This window comes from Tachypleus tridentatus, chromosome 13, assembly GCF_004210375.1.
Source record: "Tachypleus tridentatus isolate NWPU-2018 chromosome 13, ASM421037v1, whole genome shotgun sequence".
In the NCBI taxonomy this organism is placed as follows: domain Eukaryota; kingdom Metazoa; phylum Arthropoda; class Merostomata; order Xiphosura; family Limulidae; genus Tachypleus; species Tachypleus tridentatus.
In genome coordinates this window covers 108,389,112-108,411,926 of record NC_134837.1, presented here as the reverse complement: position 1 = coordinate 108,411,926, position 22,815 = coordinate 108,389,112, and the positions used below count along the sequence as shown (strand labels likewise).

Here is a 22,815-nt window from a genome sequence, read left to right as displayed (position 1 = left end):
CTACTCAAGGGCTATCTGTGCTAGCCGTCCCTAATTTAGCAGTGTAAGACTAGAGGGAAGGCAGCTAGTCATCACACCATCCACCGCCAACTCTTGGGCTACTCATTTACCAACGAATAGTGGGATTGACCGTCACATTATAACGCCCCCACGGCTGAGAGGGCGAGCATGTTTAGCGCGACGCGGGCGCGAACCCGCGACATTCGGATTACAAGTCGCATACCTTACGCGCTTGGCCATGTAATCGTTCTGCAAGGAAATTTAGCTTTTATTGAAATTCATGTTGTTGTTTTTAATGTTTGCGCAAAGCTACTGGAGGATTTGCTGCACTAGCCGTCCCTAATTTAGTAGTGTAAGACTTGCGGGAAGGTAGCTACTCATCACCACCCACCGCCAACACTTGGGCTACTCTTTTACCAACGAATAATGGGATTGACCATAACATTATAACGCCCCACGGCTGAAAGAACATGTTTGGTGTGACGGGGATTCAAACCCGCGACTCTCAGATTGCGAGTTGAGTGTCTTAACCACCTGGCCATGCCGGGCCTGACATTCATGTATAGATTGTGATTGCTCGCTTATTATTTTATCTCTTCCCTGAAGCTTCGTATTAAAATTATTCAAGTAAGCCATATTAGCGTGGCAGCGTGGACTTCACATTATGTTCAATTAAATGCTGCTTCAAAAGAGAAACAAATCCCAATTTCGACCCAGTCATGGCGGGAGCACCGTCTATTGTGACAGAAACCAATTTTTTAAAATCCAGATTGAATGTTTTTGACATTTCAAGAAATTTTTCAAAGATGTTTTTCCACATGTTCGATCTCGTAATCCACAAAAGCCAAACATTTCTTCCGTCTCTTGAAGATTTGAAGTTGCATATCGAATCCAAAATATCAACTGTGCAGTGTCACTCACATCTGTTGACTCAACTAGTGCAAAATAAAAATACAAACAGTCTTTTAATTGTTCAAGCAACTGATTTTCTATGTCTTTCGCTAACTCTAGCATTCTGTGGACAATTGTTCTTCGACTTAATTGCAAATTATTTACCTTTTGAAGAATATCTTTTATTTTTCAATCATAATTTCCAACAGAATTTCAATGACCACAATCAATATTTCTTTTACTAGTTCAGAATCAGAAAATAATTTCTTTTTTGAGCTAGAATTCAAGTTTTTTTACAGCTAGCTAAGGTAACTAGTTCTATCGATGATAAAAAATCCTTTTAGGTCTCTCTTTTGTACATGAAGTTTTGTTTTCAGACGGCTAATTTCATTCATGCGATTTTTGCTATCAACTGGAAAGTTTACAACAAATTCGTTGTGAAAATTATTAAAGAGTTGCCTAAGGCTATATACTTTGTTATTCCCAAACACTTTGTTACACAAAGGACATACTGGCTTACTATTTGTTTCAATCACTGCAAATTTCAAATCCCAACTTTCATTAACTTCTCTTTTCACGTTTTTCCAGTCACGCGCCATTTTCTTTACGGCCGTAATGCCAGAATCAATTGAATTGTCTTTATTTTGTGAGTGTTCACTATTATCTGGATTCTTTCGTTTTCGAATTATCCACTTATCTATATTATGGGATTAAAAACAAAATATATTTATACACTTGAAAGTTGCACAATAAAAATATGTTTGCAAGTGCATGCAAAACAACACACACTCGATAACAAACATCTAAACCAGACTGACGTTACAGAATGGGCAGTGTCTGTGGCAGTGATGAAGCGCGCTACATTAGCGAAGACGTGAGGCAGTGCAGTTGCTGATTACCAAATTTGCGATAAAAAATAAATGATTGAAAAAGTTTATCCCTAAAGTCGAACTAGCCGCAATTGTGCTATCCATGAAGTTGCCCACCCCTGTTCTAGAGGGTGTTTTTATTAGTTTATCTGCAGCTTTAATGAATTCAAGTTTTATAATTAACAATGGATCTTACTTTAAATTTGCGTATCTACTTTCATTCAGTTTAATTTTCATATCCTCATCTGTTACATATCAAGAAATTGACCAGGTCTCAATAAATCTATTATTTTACAAGGAGCATCTGGGTGAGGTGCTTTAGTACGACTTTCCAAATCTTTTGCAAGTTCAGCTAAGGCCTTTTCTTTCGTCTGTGCACTATCCCGGGTACTTATTTCTGATGAGTCACTCCAAAATTTGATAGCTGTTATTAGTCCCAGCTGGGAGATCAATTAATGTCATTAAAACTGTATCGGGAATACCACACACCTCTCTCGATGTCATGACCACGCTGTATAGTTATATTTAAAACTCTAACATTCTGGTAGCTACAGTGATAGAATTACGAAAATTATTGCAGTTTACCACAATGTCTAGAACTGTAATACAGTTCGTCATCATAATTCAATAGTATTTTGTATATTGCAAACGTGTTCACTATTGTAGAGTGACGCAAGCGGTGAGGAATACTGTTTTGTAAGTGGATATTCTTTTTAAATAAAATATTTAAAATTATTTTTTATACTGTGTATTACAAATGTGTTTGCTATTGTATAGCCATGTAAGCGATGACGAGCACTATTTTTAAGTCAGGCGGGTTAAGGCGTTTGACTCGTAATCTGAGAGACGCGGGTTCAAATTCTTCGTTTGCACCAAACATGCTCGTCCTTTCAGCCATGAGGGCGTTATAATGTGAGGTCAATTCCACTATTTGTTGGTAAAAGAGTAGCCCCAGAGTCGGCGGTGGGTGGTGATGACTAGTTGCCTTCCCTCTAGTCTTACACTGCTAAATTAGGGACAGCTAGCGCAGATAGCCCTCGTGTAGCTTTGCGCGAAATTCCAAAACAAAAAATTTTTTAATTAAAATATTTTATATATTTTTTCTCAGTTAACATTGTTCGAGGAATGCAGAATAATGACAAATTTCGAATGAAATATCAACGCATAAATTGTACAGTTTATTGAAATCATTATTCTGCTTAAAGTTTCTCCGCTTTAATATTTCTCTTTTTAATTTACTGTATTCCCACTTTGTATGTTAAAAAAGAATGTTTAAGTTATCCATGGTGTGATTCTTGAGAGCCTAGTTTATTTGTTTATTTATTAAAATCCAAGTTTAGGGAAAGTTTAATAATGCGCTACTAGCCTACCATAAAATTTATGATTTCTGTGTAAAATAAATTTATAATCACTTCACAAGTAAGATAAAATTTCCATACAGCAATATGTTTGTTACCAGAATTATTTATGTTTAGGCTTTCATTGCAAGATGATAAAAATAGGAAAATTTAATCATGATTGTAACTCATAGATGAAACAGTCTTGGGAAATCTTTAGTTTCCTATTATTATGCCAAACTGAAAATATGTATATAATAACTTTATATGCTCGATCGACTTTACATTTTATGTATATACATCATGCCATGTATTACTATGCTGACTTAAATTTTTGCCTTTTATGCATATACATCTCGCCAGGGTTGATTTATATTCATATTTAATATTCAGGCAATAGATGGAGTTCACATCTTCTGAACCTAGGTTGTCGACGTCGTGATATTTTACTTTTCGTGCACATAAAAGTTAAATTCGATTGTGGTTAAACTTATTTGAAGTAAAAACCAGGAATTAAGTAACTGTCGATATCTATATACTTAAACTGGTGGGGTGAGGTAGATAATCAGTTTTTCAAATTTGAATTATTTGTGTTCTGTATTATGGCCATACTTGTAACCATACCCATATATTGATTGCTATTTAAAATAAGTTATTTCTGATTTATGTTGTGTGTGTGAATACAATTGAAAGTGATTCGCGACTTCAAAAAAAACAAACAAAGAAATTATTTTTTAAAACGACAGATGCTAGCATCTTTATACTAACTCTTTCCTACTATTCGGTAAATTACAACTTGTAGAGTAGCTACAATACATTTTATTATACAGGTCTGGTATGACTGCTTTGATTAAGCATAGTAGAACGAGTAGTACAACCAGATCTAGCAAGAGTAGAATTATACTGCGTATTTATCAGATAATGCAAGACATTATTGGCCAGCACTTTAAGTAAGTTTTTAACATTGTGAATAAATTTGAAGACTGTCTTATCAGTGCAACTGCTTCCACACATTGACTTTTGTTGTGTAAACTTGTTTAATAATATTTGAACAGAAACCTGTATGGTATATTTGTTTGACAGTAGCCCCTTTTTTTTTAATGTATGTGAAGATAAGGACTTTTATGAGCTTTATCATTTATTATCTGAGCCATTATGTGAGTGTAGATGTGTGTAAGACAATCATATGATACATATATCAGTAACTTGGTGAAATTAAAATTTGCTGAGTATGAACCAACTTGGGGATGAAGATCTTCAGTCGTCACAGATTGTGTCAAATGGTGTTGACGAACAAGTGAGAGTTCAATTTGGATTTAACTCTGATGGAAATATAAGAGTTAATCTTAACATTAATGTTGGTACAGGACCTCAGGAACAGAGGGAAAGCAGTTCCTCAACTGTTCAACAAGAAAATGTTGAAAGTAATGTTAATAATAATGAAAGTGTATATGAAATTTATAAAAATGGATGGCTTAAAAAAAATCCAACATTTGAAAGTAGACGCAAGCCATTTATGAAAGTACCTAAGCCTGAAAAATTTTGGGTCATATTTTGTGTTCATGATGATAAGGAGCCTAAACTTGAATTTTATGATAATAGACGTAGTGCCTATTCACATAAGCCTATATTTAATTATGCTTTAATGAATTGTCTTCACATATCACCATCTATTGTAGCTAGTGAAGAAGATTATGAATTTGTTATCACTTTAGATAAGCAAGTTGTAAGACTTGCAGCAACATCAAGAGAGCAAATGACTGAATGGTTAGATACAATACGAGAAAAACTAAGAGACTTGGGAATTCTTGAACCCAAAGATAACATATACAGTAAAGAGCCACTAATTTACCCAAAGAGATCTGTACAGATAGTGAATAACAATCAAGTTCAAGTAGGTGTCACACCCAGGCAGCTGAGAGATCCAAATTCTCCTCTTCCTCCTGTACCAAACCAAATTGATGATACAGTCATTTCCACAGAAAGCCCAGTGTTTTCTTCTCCAGTAGCTTCAGGTATGTCAGTTTCAAGAAACATTTTCAGCTTTGATTTTGTGACAAGTGCACTATATAATAGAAATGGGAGCAGTGATAGGGTAACTACTAATGAAGGTTCACATTTGAATAGAGTCAGGAGAGACAGATCTCCAACAGAACCAGGAACTCCTGTTGTCAATTCACTGATTTATGAGTCCGTTTTTCCAAATTTGGCTACATATACTTCGGCTTCAAGAGTGAACCGTTGCAGGTCAGAGAGTGAAGCCAGTGGAGAGGCGAGGAGGCCTGAAACTAATTTTGCACGTTCAGTTTCCTCTTCTGATAACCAAGACTATTCTGTTTCAGAAGTAGTTAACACATTCTCTCGATCCCCATTAATTTCTCGGGAAACATCCTCACAACATGGGGAACCATCTTTTAGTGGACAGTTTGCTGAAACAGTGGATCCTGAAAGTGCAAGTGGTTCTTCTGTTTATGTCGTTAACCCTCCTCCTCTAGATGACAGGCGACCTATGTCCCTGAAAGAAAGTCAGGTCCTCCGACTTCAGAAAGAAATAGCTCATAAAGGTGGAGTTAGACTAATGTTGAGAAAAAAAGATTGTGTGAATGCTCTTGCTTTAGTCGAAGCTTTTGGAAATATCTGGATTGCTGGCTGGAAACAAAAAGATCATCCACTTTTACACAACACTTTCCACATAGGTGACCAAGTATTCAGTATTGCAGGATGCAAAGTTACATCTGTTTCAGAAGCTCACAAGACAATTAAACATGAGCCACTGTCTGTAGAGTTTATCATTCATAGAGTTCCATTTGGTCAAGTGTTTGCAATCAAGAGAGAGTTCGATGGTCAGGATCTGGGATTAGTCAGAGATGGTAATACTGCTGAAATTAGTGAAGTAAAGCATAATGGGCTTGCAGCTCGTCACGGTCTGCCAGTCAAAGCACCAGCAGTCCAAGGAGATGCACAGAGTAATTGGGTTTTAACAGAAATAAATCACAGACCATTGAACCTTTTTTCCAAAAACAGTGAAATACAAGATAGATTGAATGCTGTGGGGAAAGACATTTCAATTCTTGTACAACCATATGATTTCATCAAAATAGTAAAGAAGCAGTTAAAGGGATTAAGAAACTATAAAGAATATATTGTACAGTGACAAATATCTTAGTAGGTTTCATTTAACAAGAGTAGAGATATTGAAGGTTAATAATTAGAAGCAGTTTTCTTTGGTAATAATTTTTTTAATTTTAACTTTTAATTTAGGAGTTTAAAACTTAGAACCCATATTTCTTAAAACCAGTTGAAATGAATTTATTTTAATAAATTGTTCAGTTTTAGAAAAAAGCCTTATAAGCAAAATAACAATCTTTGTTTTATATGAAATGATTAGAATTTCAGTATATATATTTTTTTATTATAATTTGTAATCTAGTTTAATGTTTAAATTAACTGAGGTAATTATAAAGCATATGTTTTTGTTTGGTAGTAGATAAAGTGAATAAAAATTGAGAACAAGACTCAACTAATATGACTTGTAAAGGGAAGTAAACAATGCATGAATCTCAGGTTGAATTATATATACATGTTAGAATTACTAGTTTAACCATTACAATTCCTAATAAGTAATATGATGCATGTTGTAAATTAGTATTTGCTGTTTATTACCATATTGCTCCTTCTTTTTGACATAATTATGGCATCTGAAACATTTCTTCAATTAGTTGTTCCCATAATTGAATGTAGATGTTTGTAAAAGAGCTACATTAATCTGTAATAAGATTTGTGGTAATAAGTAATAGAGAACTTTCAAACTGATAGTTCTATCATACATCCAGTGAGAGAATACTCTTGAAATTACTGTTTGTACGTAATCATTGTTGTTAATGGTAAGATGTAATCTATATGTATGCAGCTGATAAAAAGTTAGTGAAAGGCATTTTATTAAATGTAAAGTGTGTTCTGTTATACTATATTTTGTACATAAATTACTCCAGATTTTCAGTGAACTTGAATAGCTCTTCTAGGAGAATGTAAAATCCACAAACAAACAAACATCAAGTATCCATTGCCTCACCAGTCATCACATTAGCTCTCTAGGGAACTCAGAGCTAAAATCTGTTCATAAAATGAAAATTTTACTTGACTGGATAATAAACCAGTTGAAATGTATCCTCTTAATGTGCTACCAATTGTTTTACTTTCTGAGTTTGAAAAGAAAGTACCAGTGATGATGAAAGGGAAAGACAAAATGTATAGAGTTTACTGCATCATTCATGTGTGTACTGTTTATGGACAGGCTTTTTGAGGATTATTTCAATATTTTGTAAATTGTTTAATTGACTAGATGTCTGAGAAATTTTGACCATTGTGTGAATTTGTCACCAAAAAAGATGTCATGATAGAATTGTGTTATTACTATATTAAATGTTTATTGGACAAGATGTTTAAGATTTATTTGACTATTTGCAGATTATTTAATGAAATAGATGTCTGAAGAAAATTGTTTTATTGTGTGAAATGTTTAGTTGACAAGATGTCCAAGGATTATTTGACTATTCTGTGAAATGTCAGGGAAGGGTTAGTTTGTTACTGTGTAGTGTTCAATGAATGAGGTGAGAAGATTGCTATTGTGTACATGATGTCCAAGAAGATTTGACCTTTGTGTAGAATGGTTGAATGTGATGTGAGGAAAGAATAACTGAACTAGTGTTTGAAATATTTAACAGACAAATATTTTAAGTCTTATTTGACTGTTGGGTGAAAATGTTAATGGGTGAGGTGTTGGGGAAGGATATTTGATTAATGTATGAAAGAGTTAATTGACCATTGTGTCTCAGCAGAATTTTGATTATAGTATTGAAAAATAAAAAAGATTAAATGAAGAAATACAGAAGTTTAACAACAAACTACTGTAGTAACTACTATGAACATTTCTTACTTGGATATGTGTATAAATCATACTGCAGTTTTTGCAAGAAGTACATTTGTATTACGTGAAAACCATAACTACTTTATTCTGTAGCTGAGAAAAGCTCTGTTTAACAAATAGTACCTCAAAAAAGTGATAAAATACAAACTGAAGATAAATATATTGTGAAAAAAATTAACATTTAACTTTCTTGTGTTAGGCCATTCTGGGGAGTTATCTTTTGGACATAATCTGTAATCAGAGTGAAGAACCACTGTTTATTTAATAGATCAATGTAGTGATGTAATCACATTTGATTGTATTACCTATAAACTAATGATGCTTAGAATATGCTTAATAGAGTAAAACTGGGCTTTCTTTTTCTAGTGTGTGTTTGAATTGTGAATTTTATGTTTGTCTCTGTGAGAATGAAGACCATTGAGAGTACAATGTATGGTGTTCATAACTTACTTTCACTTATTAACCATAGAGACAAACTTAAGTTTGCTTCAAGTGTCAAATTAAAACAAATCTGTTTCCTCAAGTTGCATACAAATTTATTTAAAACTACAATCCAATATTACTGTTGTATTTCAATATTGTGACAAAGTACTGACCCAGTGTAGTTGTGTACCTGCAGTGTTATTAAATTTCAAAATTATAACCATGTTTTTAGGAAATGCTCTGGATTAATTAGTATTAGTACTCCAAAAGAAAATTATTTTTTGAAGAGTTTATACAAAACCGTTCAAATAGCATAGTAGACCTAAATTGATCCTAGGCTTACAGCTTAAGATTTCTACTGACGTACCATCCCATCTGTGGCTGTATTACTTTGAAAAGTAGGCTGTTAGGTTTAAAATAAAATTACCACTTTGTTTTGAGATATTCATTACACAGGTGACCTATGCCACACCATGATTAAAAATGTAAAATTTGTACAGTCACCTTTGTCTTTCCCAGTTAGTATATTTTTCTTGTCAGAAGCACAGTCTCTGTTATAAATAGAACAGTAGACTATTTGTTTGCAGTCTTCCTTTTCTATTGCTGTTATGCAATTTGCACAACTATAATACTGATAGCATTGTTGAGCATAAATGTGGCACCCCCTATGACTATGGACTCTTTGCTTTTGGGCAAAGTTTTAATAAGACAATTAGTGCTTAACACAGGTTGTGTAATAACATTTTTCAATACTATGCTGGTGGATACTTAAGGTGAGACAGACTTAAGATTTAACTCTGAAATACTGTATTGGAAGATATTTAAATATAATGTTGAGACTACTAGTGCCTTTCCAAATTTCTGAAATAATTTCATTCAGTATGTGTCCAAATTGTTACCAAAAGTGTTACAAATCTACTGTTACCAGAACTATACTAAAAAAGAGAATCATAGTTTTGGAAATAAGTTATTAGAGGGTCACTATCAACTGACTACATGAAGTTTTCTAGATCTGATATTTAGTATTTAGTAAAATGTGTAAAATATATCTTTATATTTGTGAATCTGTAGTTTCGTTTTTTTCACTGTTTTTGTTAATGGTTCTGCTTATGAAACATTCTCTCTATTTATATTTTTAATCAGTATTAGACTACAGCTGTTTTTCTGTGCTTTTACATTCATTGAATCCTACAGGCTTAAGAAAACTACATTAATTGTTGAAGTCAAAAACAGCAAAGTACAGAAAAGCTGTATGTTTAGTATTTGTGATATAAATCCCACTAGACTGCAGATTTATTTTTCACTGTCTCATAAATTTGTTAGTAATTACAAATTTCATTTCAAAGGTATGTAAAATAAGGTTTTTATTGTTTAAATTTCATTTGCAAGTATTCAAATTAACCATAATATTGTTTAGAACATTCAAACTCTTATGGCTCAAATGCTATTTTTACACACCTGATTTGAAATCTGTAATAGGCAAATTAAAAGATGTGAGAAAAATCTTATTTCTAGTGCAAATTTTATAGTAGTTTTTATTTATATACTTGTATTTAACTATTTTATACACACAAATAACCATGTATTTCTGTGTTACATTTTTCTCTTGTATAACTGTGTTTTGGAGGTTTAATCTTTCAAAATGAGGTTCTGATCACATTAAACTCATGATATGAACCAGAAACAAATTTGTGTGTGAGTATGTGCTAAAATTCAATCTGTTTTATAAACATAAGAAAACAGTTGATGTAATGTAAACAAGACAATTAAGTTCACAACGCAAAAATTAAATTTCTACACATTCAGACATGCTCTATTACTTACAAATATTCAGACACGTTTGTTTTTTTTAAGTTAAATTTGGAACATGAATGATATTAAAATACTTTATAATCAAGGCTTGAAATTAAATGTGGCCAGCTAGCAAAAAGTCAGGAATTTTGTTTTGTCATAAAGGCCACTGAGTAGTAATCCATGTATGATTATGAATGTGTTGGTCAGTTGTGTGTGAAGGACAAAATGATTTAAAACAACGCTTGGTACAAATAAAACATTTACGAGAAACAATGCACTACAAAAAATCAGTTTAACCTCTCACTAGTAGCTTATTGCCTGATGTCCTCTCAGGTTCTACAGTGAATGTTTAACATAATTTAAATTTTTTTCCCCATTTCATATAAGGATATATAATTATTAAAAATATATATGAAATACAAAAAAGATCTTGACAGTGGCTAAAAACATTAAAGTGTTTCTGCAATTACTTGTTTCATTCAAGCTACATACCACAAAGATATTCAAATAGTTATTATTGACTTAAGATTTCCATAAGTAAAACTTGTACTGCTTATTTACTGAGAAAGATTCTGATTCAGTTTAGTTACCATGTCAAATTTCAACTAGACTTTTCAAATGCAGCTCACATCATGATCCTCTACATTCAATGTTAACAGATCCTTATGTTATTTATGATAAATGAGTACTTCCATTTCAACCTTTTCTGTCTATTTGGAAAAACCAGTAGAATACAAGTGTAATGAATACTGCTGAAACACAGCAACAGCAGTAGTCTGATAAAGTTTGTCAAAACCTGGGGTTTTACTGGGAATAGTGCAAGAAAAGAACAACTGACAACAATAAAGGATGAAAAAAAATTATTTCACAACATTTTATTACAGGCTTCATATGTACCATGTGAATGAAATAAGACCGAGAAATCCTAACATTAACTCTTATAGGTTAAAATAAGTTTAAAAAGACTCAATGACTTAATTTTCCCTTGTTTGTTTTTTAAAGTAAAACAATACACAGCTTCAAGATAATATTCATACAAACTTCTATGGTTTTGACATTTTCTTTCATTACTCTACAGGTTGGGAGAAACACCTAGTCAATAAAACTCACATTTTATCCCAGGTAAAGAAACTTTTTTTTTTCTTCTTTACAAAGCAGAGATCCAATATTTAAACCAGTTTAAGGATGAAGAAAAACCAAACAGACTTTCAAAAGCATTTGTACTTACATTGAGAAAGTCATTTCAATAAGCATGCCACACATGGAGAATACACACTGTTGTCTTCAGAATCAAACAAATGTTTACAACTGCCACAAAAATAAATTCTTATCCTACTCAACTTTTATGATTCTTAACTTTCTCATTTTAAGTCCAAAATTTATCTGAATTATTTTACAGCTATTCACAAAGCTAGATTTTTTTTTTTCCATTTTCCTGCATTATGCAATAATGTTGCTTTTCAAACACACACTATATGGGACCAACACATTTATACACAGCCAGGAAGTGATGGCAGACACTATCGTAGAATGGTAGCTGGACAACACATTTTAATTCAAAACCAAGGACAACAAAAAGAGTGTAGCAACTTAATCTGGGCAATTTTAGTTATATACAGAACATATAATTATCAAGCCAGGGTTACATGTGTTCCAAAGAATGTCCTTGTTGTTGACGCTCGAGTTCCTCAACCAAAACAGCCCGTTGATGAGGAACTGGAGGCATTTCAGGTAACTTCTCTTTTAATACCTCATTACCAAACCATTTGGCAAGGTTAGTACTGGGTTGACGATTTCCTTGAATCATCTGCTGGCCTTTATGAGTAGGATATCCCATAAGAGATATGTCTAAATAAAGAAATAACATATTAGTAACATACCGTACGCTGGTGTTAAGAACTAAAATGAATGGAGAAAGAAGATACCAAACAAATTTACATTCCATGTATACATATAAAATGTGAAATCTTGTGGGTCTAACAAATATCCTCTCAAATTAATATCCAGATATATACAAAGACAATTTAACTTTTTCTTGACAGCCTCAGTATAACATACAAAAGTTTGTATACATATTTGCACACATTAAGTATTCATACTACAACTTGTAATGCACTGTGTGTATGTTCACAAAATTTTGGTGGCCCTTTAGTAAAAATACTTCATTAAAAAATCTGATTTTTGTGTACAAAATGCATTATTTATTAAAGGTTTGTTTGTGAAAATGGTCTTTTTTTGTTACTAGTCTGAGTGTAAAGTAATTTCCATGTTATGACTAAAAACTATTCTTTATCCAAAAAATCTCAAATACTTTGTGTAATCTCTAAAACATCCTAAGTACATTTCAAATGTTTATTTTCAGTAAGACTATATTTTGTCTGTTACTTTCTCTACCCCAACTATATGGGCCTGTCAGTTTACCTCATCTCATAACCACCATTAAAAAAAAAAAAGAGGAACTAAATATAAATACGTTTGTTTCATTCTAGACCAACTACAGATAACATAAATATTTATCTTAAATAGCTTATTAAGTCTCAAAATATATTTATTATTTTCATTACACTGACCTGCCAGTCATGCCTGGCTAACAATATATAACTTGCATTGACGAGGTGCATGTGCACTCATTATTGTAGCCAGTAATATAAAACTGACCTTTAGTCTTTACAAAGTAACTGTCTTTTAGTGGACTAGTAATATTTTATAACATATAGTTACATTTCAATTATTATACATTATGTGCATATTATATATACAGATTATTACTATTAAACTAAGTTTCCTAAAAATATAGAACAGTAAATAAAAAAGTGAAATAAACAATTACTTCTTCTAGCTACAAGCTTTTAACTTGGTTGCTAAGCCTTTTAAAATATTACAGGAGGATAGGAATTTTTTTTTTAAATGTTTTATACATGCATTTGAATAACCATAAAATCATAGGTTAGTATATCAATACCACAGAATCAATAAGAGTTTATAACATGGCAATTTTCAATTTGTATTCTTTCATAAATTCAGAAACAAATCATTAGTAAAAAATTTAAAGATCATGATATTTTGCACAGAATATTCTTTTACTGATTATACTAAATGGTTATCAAATTTTGTGAAGATATATTTATTAAATTCAGAGTCATGCATAGTTTCCTGGTTACAAGGTTGGTCAAAGTGACAAAGCCTGGATAGATAGAGCTAAATTATAAGTGGTCTGTCAAACACCACAGCAAACCCAACTTTCTAAAAAGACAAAGTATTAAATACGTACCTCCCCTACCATCTCCTTTAGTATGCAAGTTCCCCTGGTTAACAGACTGACCCTGAGATGCTGCTGATTGTTGGTGTGCAGTAAGCAGGAGCTGCTGTAGAGCCAGTTGGTTTGGCATTGCTCTACTTCGGGAGAGGATTTGTTGCTGTTGATGTTGGGCTAACAACTGAGCTAGTTGATTGATTGTATTTGGTGGAACTGAAACTAAGCAAGTACATCAGTTGTAATACAAGTGTATAGTATTTTCATTTCTGAAGCTAGTGCATAACAAAAAAATTACCTTACTAAACTCAAGAATAACTTAAACATTTACTTTTATTGAAATTAAATAAAAAAGGCTTATAATATAGCTTAAAGATCTATATATATTTGGGCATTTAAATTATAACACATTTTCTCCAAGAGAGCTTTTAACAATACACACCATAAGATTAATGTTTACCTCATTATAAAATTGACTCTAGAAAAGCTTAGAAGAGTTTGGGGAATTTAATTACCATTCCCAGGACAGTGTTTTTTCTAATGTCACATTTACCTCTAGGTGCAGAAGGGTTGAAGTTACCCGAGTCAAAATGTTGTTGAAAGGAAGTACTAAGATTCCCTGGTCTTGCTAGAGATGGCGTATTTGGATTATTTCCAATCACTGGGCCTTGAGGTCGAGAAATTGAACTGAAGTGGCCGGGTGGTGGTCGATTAACGTTAACAAAATTGTGAGGATGTTGAAAACGATGCTGTTCTGCAACTTTAGAGACCAGGTCTTGAGAATCTATAATAATCAGCAAATGTTTTTCTATCCAGTTTTCAATCTACTCCACTGCTTAAAATATTCTTTACTGAATTTTAATGTCAAAATTTATTATGGTTATTTTATAACATTTTGTTCTCATGTTAAACTATTATCGTGCACTTTAAAATATTAAACAGTAAAATTCAATAATAATAAAATAATCACCAAAACAAAAAACAAATTAGCATACCATAGGATAAAATGAAAAATAACCAGTTTGTATGAAGAAACATTTTTTGTGAAACAAAAACATAACTACCTAATATATAATCAATTTTATAGTGGAATTAATAACAGACATTCCAAGTACATATATTTATTTAGAGAGAAATATTTTGAGTGTTGTACAAACAATATTTATTGCTGAACAGATGTGAGTATAATATTTAAGTACCTACTTCCAATACAGCCTCATTGCCATTGCTCTTAAAAGTGCTAACCTTATCCCATATTTAAATATACTTTAAAGCATAGTTCTACTGATAGAAGTAAGAAACTTACTTTGGTAATTACCAATTGGAAAAGGTTTGTTTGGTGCATTTCCAAATTTACTGCCAGGCCTTGAGTACCGATCTCCACTCATGTTGTATCCTCCAGCAGCTTTCACAATGGGTCGACCATGACTGGTAAAAGGCTGACCACTGCCCAGTATTCGAGATGCTCCTTGTCCATGTAGAGCTCTGGGAATTTGACTAACTGTATTTTCAACAGAATTAACATCCTGCCTGATAAACCTATCCACACCCAACATATGGGAAGGAAAAGGTCCCACTGAAGGTTGATTAGTTGTTGACAAGTCTTGACCTAGTTTCATACTCTGTGAAGCTGGAAGAGAAAAACAGTACAGTACACTCATGTTTATATAACTGTGTACTAAATACTTATCCAATCCTTTATTTAAACTAAGTGTAGGAAAATACAGGAAGAGAAAAACAGTAGAGTACACTCATGTTTATATAACTGTGTACTAAATACTTATCCAATCATTTATTTAAACTAAGTGTAGGAAAATACAGGAAGAGGAAAACAGTACAGTACACTCATGTTTATATAACTGTGTACTAAATACTTATCCAATCCTTTATTTAAACTAAGTGTAGGAAAATACAGGAAGAGAAAAACAGTACAGTACACTCATGTTTATATAACTGTGTACTAAATACTTATCCAATCATTTATTTAAACTAAGTGTAGGAAAATACAGGAAGAGGAAAACAGTACAGTACACTCATGTTTATATAACTGTGTACTAAATACTTATCCAATCCTTTATTTAAACTTAAGTGTAGGAAAATACACAGATCACACATTATATGCAAACATTTCCAATTTATACATTTTCTCAACCTAAAATGTTATATTTTTCTTGTAACAGGAACTAGATAAAAACTACCCACTTTAGTTTCAGCTTGTGTAGATTTAGTTAAAACTGTCATTTGTTCAGTCATATCTACAAATCTTGAATTGAATAAAAATAGATGCTCATCCTACTTGTTGGTTGCTTGTCACAACACAGGAGTTGACTGGCATAATCATTTTTCTATTTGATTTTGCTACATTAGCTAATACTGTACTGTGTTGTGCCAACAGGTAAAGGTTTAAATACTCAAAGTTGCATCAAATTTACAAGAAAGGAGAGATTCACAGACATTGAAATATTTTAACGTAGTTCCATGATCAGTTAAGCTGGAAAAAAAAAAGTATATGGTAGAGTTATATTTATATAACTGTATACTAAATACTTTTTCCTTCCTTTATTTAAATTTACAGGAAAGTACACAAACCATGGCTTCATGTGTGTATACAATACTGAGTAAGGATTCAGAGTAATAAACAAAATTATGGAATTAATTAGTTCCTATATCTAACATATAATTACTTGAGTGATAAGGTTTACTAGTCTGATTTAAGAGCTATGCATATTTAAATAAACATAGAAGGTATGGACATTACATATGCAGACACCTTAGTAAACCTAGTTACAAAACATAAAATATTTCCTTTGCAAAAAACTCTAACTTACCTATATGAAACCTAGATACATCAAATCACTGCAGTTTGAAACTGTAGAATTACTTTCTACAGACTGTGTAACATCTGGGCATAAAATATTTTAATTTTAGATTTTAGTTGCTGAATTTTGTATTTCTACATTCTTTCAAATTTTCCTGTATATTGTATACCAAAATTAAAGTCATGCCAACTTTTTAAAAAATTGTTAACCCCAGGCCAATGAATATGTTACTATGACCACATTTGTAAAAACATGAAGCTATCCATATTCTTCTAAGTATCTTTATCAAAGTTGGAAAGGTTTTAGTAAATAAACATAAGTCTGTTGTACACACAAAAATCTGGGTTTTTAATCAAGTATTCAAGTGTGTGAATTCTTATGCCTATAATGAGGCAATTTAAATGCAAGGTAATTTGCATTTCCAAAATCAAAATACTTCTTTTCATTTTACAGTTTTTATATTCAACTTACTTAATCTCTAGCCCCACATCCATGAGTATCTAAAGTAATATTTCAGTAAAACTTCATATTTCATGCTTTTTCAACATTAACTGTAGTTCAATACCCCTCTTCTTTGAATGCATTACCTGTTGCCTCAGCTTTTTAAACTAATGACATTCATAACTGAAACTGTTAACCTTTTAACATTTTTTTAAATTTAATTTTTCTGAGTTTATTACCTAGTTTATACCACATCAGCATTCATTCATGGGAACACAATATCAGATTCTTGTACACCAACATACTTTGCAATGTGAAATACATGCACTCAAATCTCTTTCTAGTGGCTATAAACATGTAAATGTATATTTGACCTTGTCATTACATTTAGCTTGTGTTTATATTAGTTAGATACTGTAGAATCTAAACTAATGAAGGAGTATTGATAACTTAAAAGTCACCTAGTAATACAAACAAAGATTAAGAATAACAAGATGCATTCTGATGCCTAGTTTAATAATATATTCACTGATAAGTTTCCCAGTTAAACAATACATGATATAGTCAAGTGCAAAATGAGTTAACTATGCCAAACTCATCTTGTTCCACAAAAAAAAAAAGTTTAACTATCATAAAAGTTTAACTATGATACTTAAAAATCATAATCTAAACAAAGTGCAAAATGATAAAAGGAATTTTTGCATGCTTTGAAAAAAACCAAAAAACTGTTTGTAATGGAAATTATTTAAATACACTTATTAAGCATTCATCTCTTTATTTTTATTTCTACATAAATATCCACTGAACTGGAAGTCTTACTAGCATTTACATTCAAATTGGAAAAAAAAGGGCTTTTATGACACCTTTAGACCAATAATCTGTGGCTTATCTAAGCTGAAATATGGAAAATTATATTATACCATGGTAACAGAGGTTAAGAAACAGTGATCTGTTAAAAACTGCTAAAATTACACTTGCTTGTATTGAAAATTACAAAGACAAAAAAGTGCTACTTTGTTCAAAATTATTTCAGATTTGCTCTTAAAGGCTATGAATACCATATTATAGTTGGAAATAAATTCACTAAAGTCACAAATGCTAATGACTGTTTGGAATCATGCTAAATTAACTCAAAATCCAAATCTGAAATTTGAAAAGATTCAAGTGTTTTTTTTTTTTAGCATGTGAAAAATTACTAAAAGTTTGTTTTATATAATTTAACTATAATATTTATCTTTGTGGGAATAACAATAGAATTATAAAAAGGTAGAATATTTTACTAGAAAAACAATAAGAAAATTTTATGAAGGTATTTTTTCAGAAGAAAATATGTGGTAGCAAGAAAGATATGCAAGATTATGAAGAAAAACAATTAGGAATAAACTTTCTGAGAAATATGAAACTAGTAAGATTTTTTCCCCTCTTGTTAATAAATTAAAATGTATAAAAGTAATGATGTAACATAGAGAAGTAGAATAAACGTTTATGGGTGAAAGAAATCCTTAGAAATATTTCTAATGAAAAATATTAAAGGTAAAAAGTTGTAGGAGATAATACTCTGCATTCAGTTTTCACACTGATAACAAAATATAACTGAAACATGTTCTGAAAAGTTTGCAAATTCAGCAATGAGCAAGTACTGTAATGACTACACAAAAAGTGATATAATCATATTGTAGGGGCAAGAATGAATTGATACCAGCTACAGCCAAAATAGTAGTAAATAGTGAAGTTAATAAATTGAAAGATGTTATCAAAGCTTTCTTATCTAATGGTGTAACTGTAAAAACAAAATATTTGAAAAATTCAATCTAATGACATGAAATTACTAAAAAAATACCTAGGGCAGGCCAAACATAAAAATATCATCTGCTAAAATGATACAATATATTACATTAGTAATATAACAATAACACAAAAACTGTGTTTCAAACCTGTTAAACTCTGCAGCCCACTAACAGCACTAATGGTGTCTAGTTTTCCAATCCCCCTGTCAGACTTGTCTGTGTGCATCTTTCTTATCACAGAAGTTGGAGTGAAAGCAACCATTGTGGGACTCAAACACTAGACAGTGAAAATGTAATTATCATTCTCTAAAAAGTGTACTAACTCAAAAGGCTGGTGAGATGTAATTAAAATACTAATGATGAAAAACCCAATTATTCTCTAGGTACATCAATGCTACAATTAAGAAAAATCACATTATTAACTGTATATAAATACAATTTCAACTAAAACATCACAATATTCAGCTAGTACACTGACATTAAATAGAAAATCATGTTATTCACTAAGCACATGATGCAGTTGACAAGAAAATTTTATACAAAGGTTCCTCAAATTACTATTATATATTTTTATTACTACTACTGCTGCTATTGTTGAGTTTTAAACCACCTCAACTAAATTCTAAGAATTGGTCAATAACAACATAGATGACAGAACAATATATGGAAAATAAAGATTTGTTACATGACCAACCAAATGCTCACTTTCAATTTGTCAAATAACATTGTTCATGAACACAAAAGTAGTTAAAATAAAAATTATATTAAAGATGTAATGTTAATAAGTCAATCAAAATCTATATAAAAAGTCCTGCAGTGTTATAAAAAAGAAAACAGTAATCTGTAAAACCTCCTGGATATTAACCTGTTGACTGCCAAGCATTTCAGCTGCTACGGCAACTCCGAACCAAGTTCAAAATACAACTCTAATGCTTCATTTTGTAACCTTTGATGCCATTTTGGATAGAAAGTGAAACAATATGTAAGTAGGTCAAATGCATGTATGGTACTGACATCTAGCGTTGAAGTTAGGTATTACTGAGAACGAATTAACTCGTCCGTGGCACTGTGTTACCGATTGGCTTGGACGAATTATCTCATCTATGGCACTGAACAGGTTAATCTAAAATGATATATCTACAAATTTATATTATATACACAAATCTGTATATTGTTCCTGTAAAGTTTGAAATGATACAGGTCTCACAGAATAAATATAACTTACTTTAGATGGTGAAGGACTGTTTACAGAGACATGGATGATTGGTGAATGGGTCCTACAGGAGTGAAAGATTTTTTTCTGGCTTTAAAATAATTTTTCACACAGTAATTGCTAAAATATCATTTAAAAAGTACATCCCCTATTCAATTTTTGACACACGAGTATGACATGTTCCACCAAAGTTTCAAAGAAGAAGAATGTATTCAGTAATTTCATATAAATGTGTAATAAAATTCTAAAAAAACAAAAAAATTTAAAGTAAAATAAATTATTTTGCATTATTACATACAGTTAATTATTGTGAAATTCCACCCATTTTACTTAAAACTACAGAGGCAGTTACACTAAATGCTAAAATCAATTGGTAAATCAAAGCTGTACAAAATGTGATGTTGGATTCATCTAGTTACTTATCATACAATAAAAATAATATTTTACAAAAAGTAATGGAAAACTAATTACAGTTACAGTACAAATATCAAGTTTGGAAATTATAAAAGCTATATTCAATTTATAAATAATTCAGAGTTTTGGAAGCTTTATGAAAACAAATACTGTTACAAAATATTTACACTGTTCATTAATCATTCATATTATACTGATGCTGTTTGATTCAGTTAGGTATAACTTACTGAGAATTAGGACAAGGACGTTTTATATAAATATGATAAATTTACATTTGATAATTAAAGTTATTTCTAAAATTGTTGATTTTTTATCAGTACTGACCAAACTACTCATGCCTGATACAACTTGTGCAAATAAATCATTTAGCCTTGAAATTTAATACCTGTAAAAACAATGATAAAAACAGTGTACAACTAGAACTACCAAAAGTGTTAGGAAAGTGAAAATTCTAACCTTAATGCTTCCTGTCGTTTTCTGTATTTTTCCTGCTGCTCTGCAAGCTTATGCTTAATTAAAGCGTTCTGCAAGATAGACTGTGTGTGAGCTGCAAGCTCCTGTGGTGAGGGGATACGAGGTATTACAGGATTTGGCTGAAAATCAAAGTTAATGAGCATGTCAACAATGACTGATATGAATTAGAATTTTCACAGCATTTATTAGTACATATGGAATTCAACAGTCAGTAGGTAAGTTATTGTGATGGACTAAATGTAAAAGTTTGTATAGCATTAATTACACTCAAAAAGGTTCTTAATGTTAGAAAGAAAAAATAAACTATTGAATGTTAAACATGAAATTCATGATAATTTTTTAGAATATTCCTTCAAATAATACAAGTTACTTTTACTACAGAAAAAAAATTGTAAGTAACCACCACTAACTGCTCACATTATAGTTACACATATTTTCAGCCAAAAAAACCTAAATTCATCTTTGTAACTTCCCTGTTGTAGCAATTACATTGTATTCATCTTTATTCTTGTTTTGTAAAATTAAAAAGTTTCTAAATATGGATTCTAACAGAATATCTAGTAAATCTATGGTGTTATATTAAACACATGACTGCATGAGAAGATTCATTTGGAACATGAAATTACTACTGTGGAAGATCTAAGGTGTTACATTTATTTGAAATAGGCCCTTAAAAAGGTTTCTCTACTAGAAGGATATTCACTCTCTAGTTTTATCCATGCATTTCCCTAAACCTTCAAAATGTACCATTTATATTTCACACAATAGAGTAAATAAATATATAGAAAAATAAAAACAGTAACAATCCTGGTGACCTATTTGAAGATGCCCAATAATTCTGCACATTTATGTCCTTGGGATGATATTACACATACATACAAATCTCACTCTTGGTAATTAACCACCCTTGCTATCTCTGCTTCTGTCAAACTATTACTACAAGATATTGGGTACTTACAGAAATGTCTGGGAGGAGATTTCTTAAAGCGTAAGGAAGAAAATAATGTTATATAACATCAAAACTATATTTTGAATTTGGATTGTACAGAAGTGTAAGGAAAGCCTACCCAGAAAGTTCAATAATCTCCTGTTCAACATACAACTTTAAGAACACAGGCCAGTGTTAAAATAGTATAGACCATGGATGTTCCAGACCAAGTTTACCAATAAAAAACATGCGAGGTGGATTTCCAAACTTATTTGCCCCTCACCCTCAACTCAAATTTAACAATAGAAACCTAAATGTCTATAAATTCCCAATTTAATTTACATTCAACAAAGTGTAGATCAATTAAAATGTAAAAATTATAAATTTCAAAATATTAACTAAAGCACCCTCTTATAGCAGCCCTTACCTCCACCTGCAGGGTATTAGATTTTCTGGACAGTTGTGTTGGATGTATAGGGGATGGAGCATGGCTTAGTACTGGAGGTTGTTGTCCAAATACTGAAAGTAAACAAAAGTCTTGAACACATAATTTAACTGTAATAAGCTGTCAACTACAACTGTGTGTAATAAAATATAAGGACTGAAATTAAAGACCACAAAATTACAAAGAAAATTCTGTACAGATAGATCATAAACATTACTCTATAATATCAAACAAAAGATTTAAAAAACATCAATTTCATAGTCAGCAGTTGCCACAAATGTAATTAAAAATAATGTTCACTTTTAAAGAATAGTTATTAACAGGTTCATTATTCTAAGACTGGATCCTCAACTAACTCCTTTGCAGAGTTTTAGTTATGATATATATCCTGAATATTGGCTAGTTTATCTTCCTAATCACACCAAAGTACAAGTGTTTCCATGTTTAAGACAAAAGTAAAACATAAGAAATTGAATATAAAAAATTTATACAAAAGGAATAAATACCTAGGGGTGATGGGATTCGGCCATGACACTCTGTTGTAAGAGGAGACTGTCTAGGGGTTAGTAGTCCACTGCCACCTGGTGGCAAACTAAGGGACTGCTGGATGGAGGAGTCTTGATTGTAGCTTGACATAAAAGGAAGGTTTTGGCCAACTGACAAAGGTTGATGCAACAAACCCGACAGTAATTCTCTGTCCTCTGATTCTTGTGCTGTAAAAAATGGATGTTTGATACAAACTGCCAAATATTAACTATTGAAATTAAAGTTTTAGTATGTTGTATAGCACACTACTACTC

General features: G+C 31.5%; 2 protein-coding genes across 3 annotated transcripts in view; one reads left to right on the top strand and one right to left on the bottom strand.

The window, feature by feature from the left end:
* The first annotated feature begins 3,505 nt into the window (after positions 1 to 3,505).
* On the top strand, positions 3,506 to 10,135 carry LOC143239071 (uncharacterized). The gene has a single exon (XM_076479868.1). The coding sequence runs from the start codon at positions 4,329 to 4,331 to the stop codon at positions 6,249 to 6,251; it is 1,923 nt and encodes a 640-aa protein (XP_076335983.1). The 5' UTR covers positions 3,506 to 4,328; the 3' UTR covers positions 6,252 to 10,135.
* A 966-nt stretch (positions 10,136 to 11,101) lies between these two features.
* LOC143239070 (eukaryotic translation initiation factor 4E transporter-like) overlaps positions 11,102 to 22,815 on the bottom strand; it is a 61,053-nt gene continuing 49,339 nt past the window's right edge. For both annotated transcript variants that reach the window (XM_076479866.1, XM_076479867.1), the window contains 9 exons: positions 22,522 to 22,728; positions 21,998 to 22,089; positions 20,625 to 20,761; positions 19,767 to 19,818; positions 18,689 to 18,818; positions 14,801 to 15,124; positions 14,048 to 14,278; positions 13,513 to 13,716; positions 11,102 to 12,089 (listed from right to left, as the gene is read on the bottom strand). In XM_076479866.1, the coding sequence (XP_076335981.1) occupies positions 11,884 to 12,089; positions 13,513 to 13,716; positions 14,048 to 14,278; positions 14,801 to 15,124; positions 18,689 to 18,818; positions 19,767 to 19,818; positions 20,625 to 20,761; positions 21,998 to 22,089; positions 22,522 to 22,728 (1,583 nt within the window). In that variant the 3' untranslated portion in view covers positions 11,102 to 11,883. The remainder of the gene's footprint in view (positions 12,090 to 13,512; positions 13,717 to 14,047; positions 14,279 to 14,800; positions 15,125 to 18,688; positions 18,819 to 19,766; positions 19,819 to 20,624; positions 20,762 to 21,997; positions 22,090 to 22,521; positions 22,729 to 22,815) is intronic.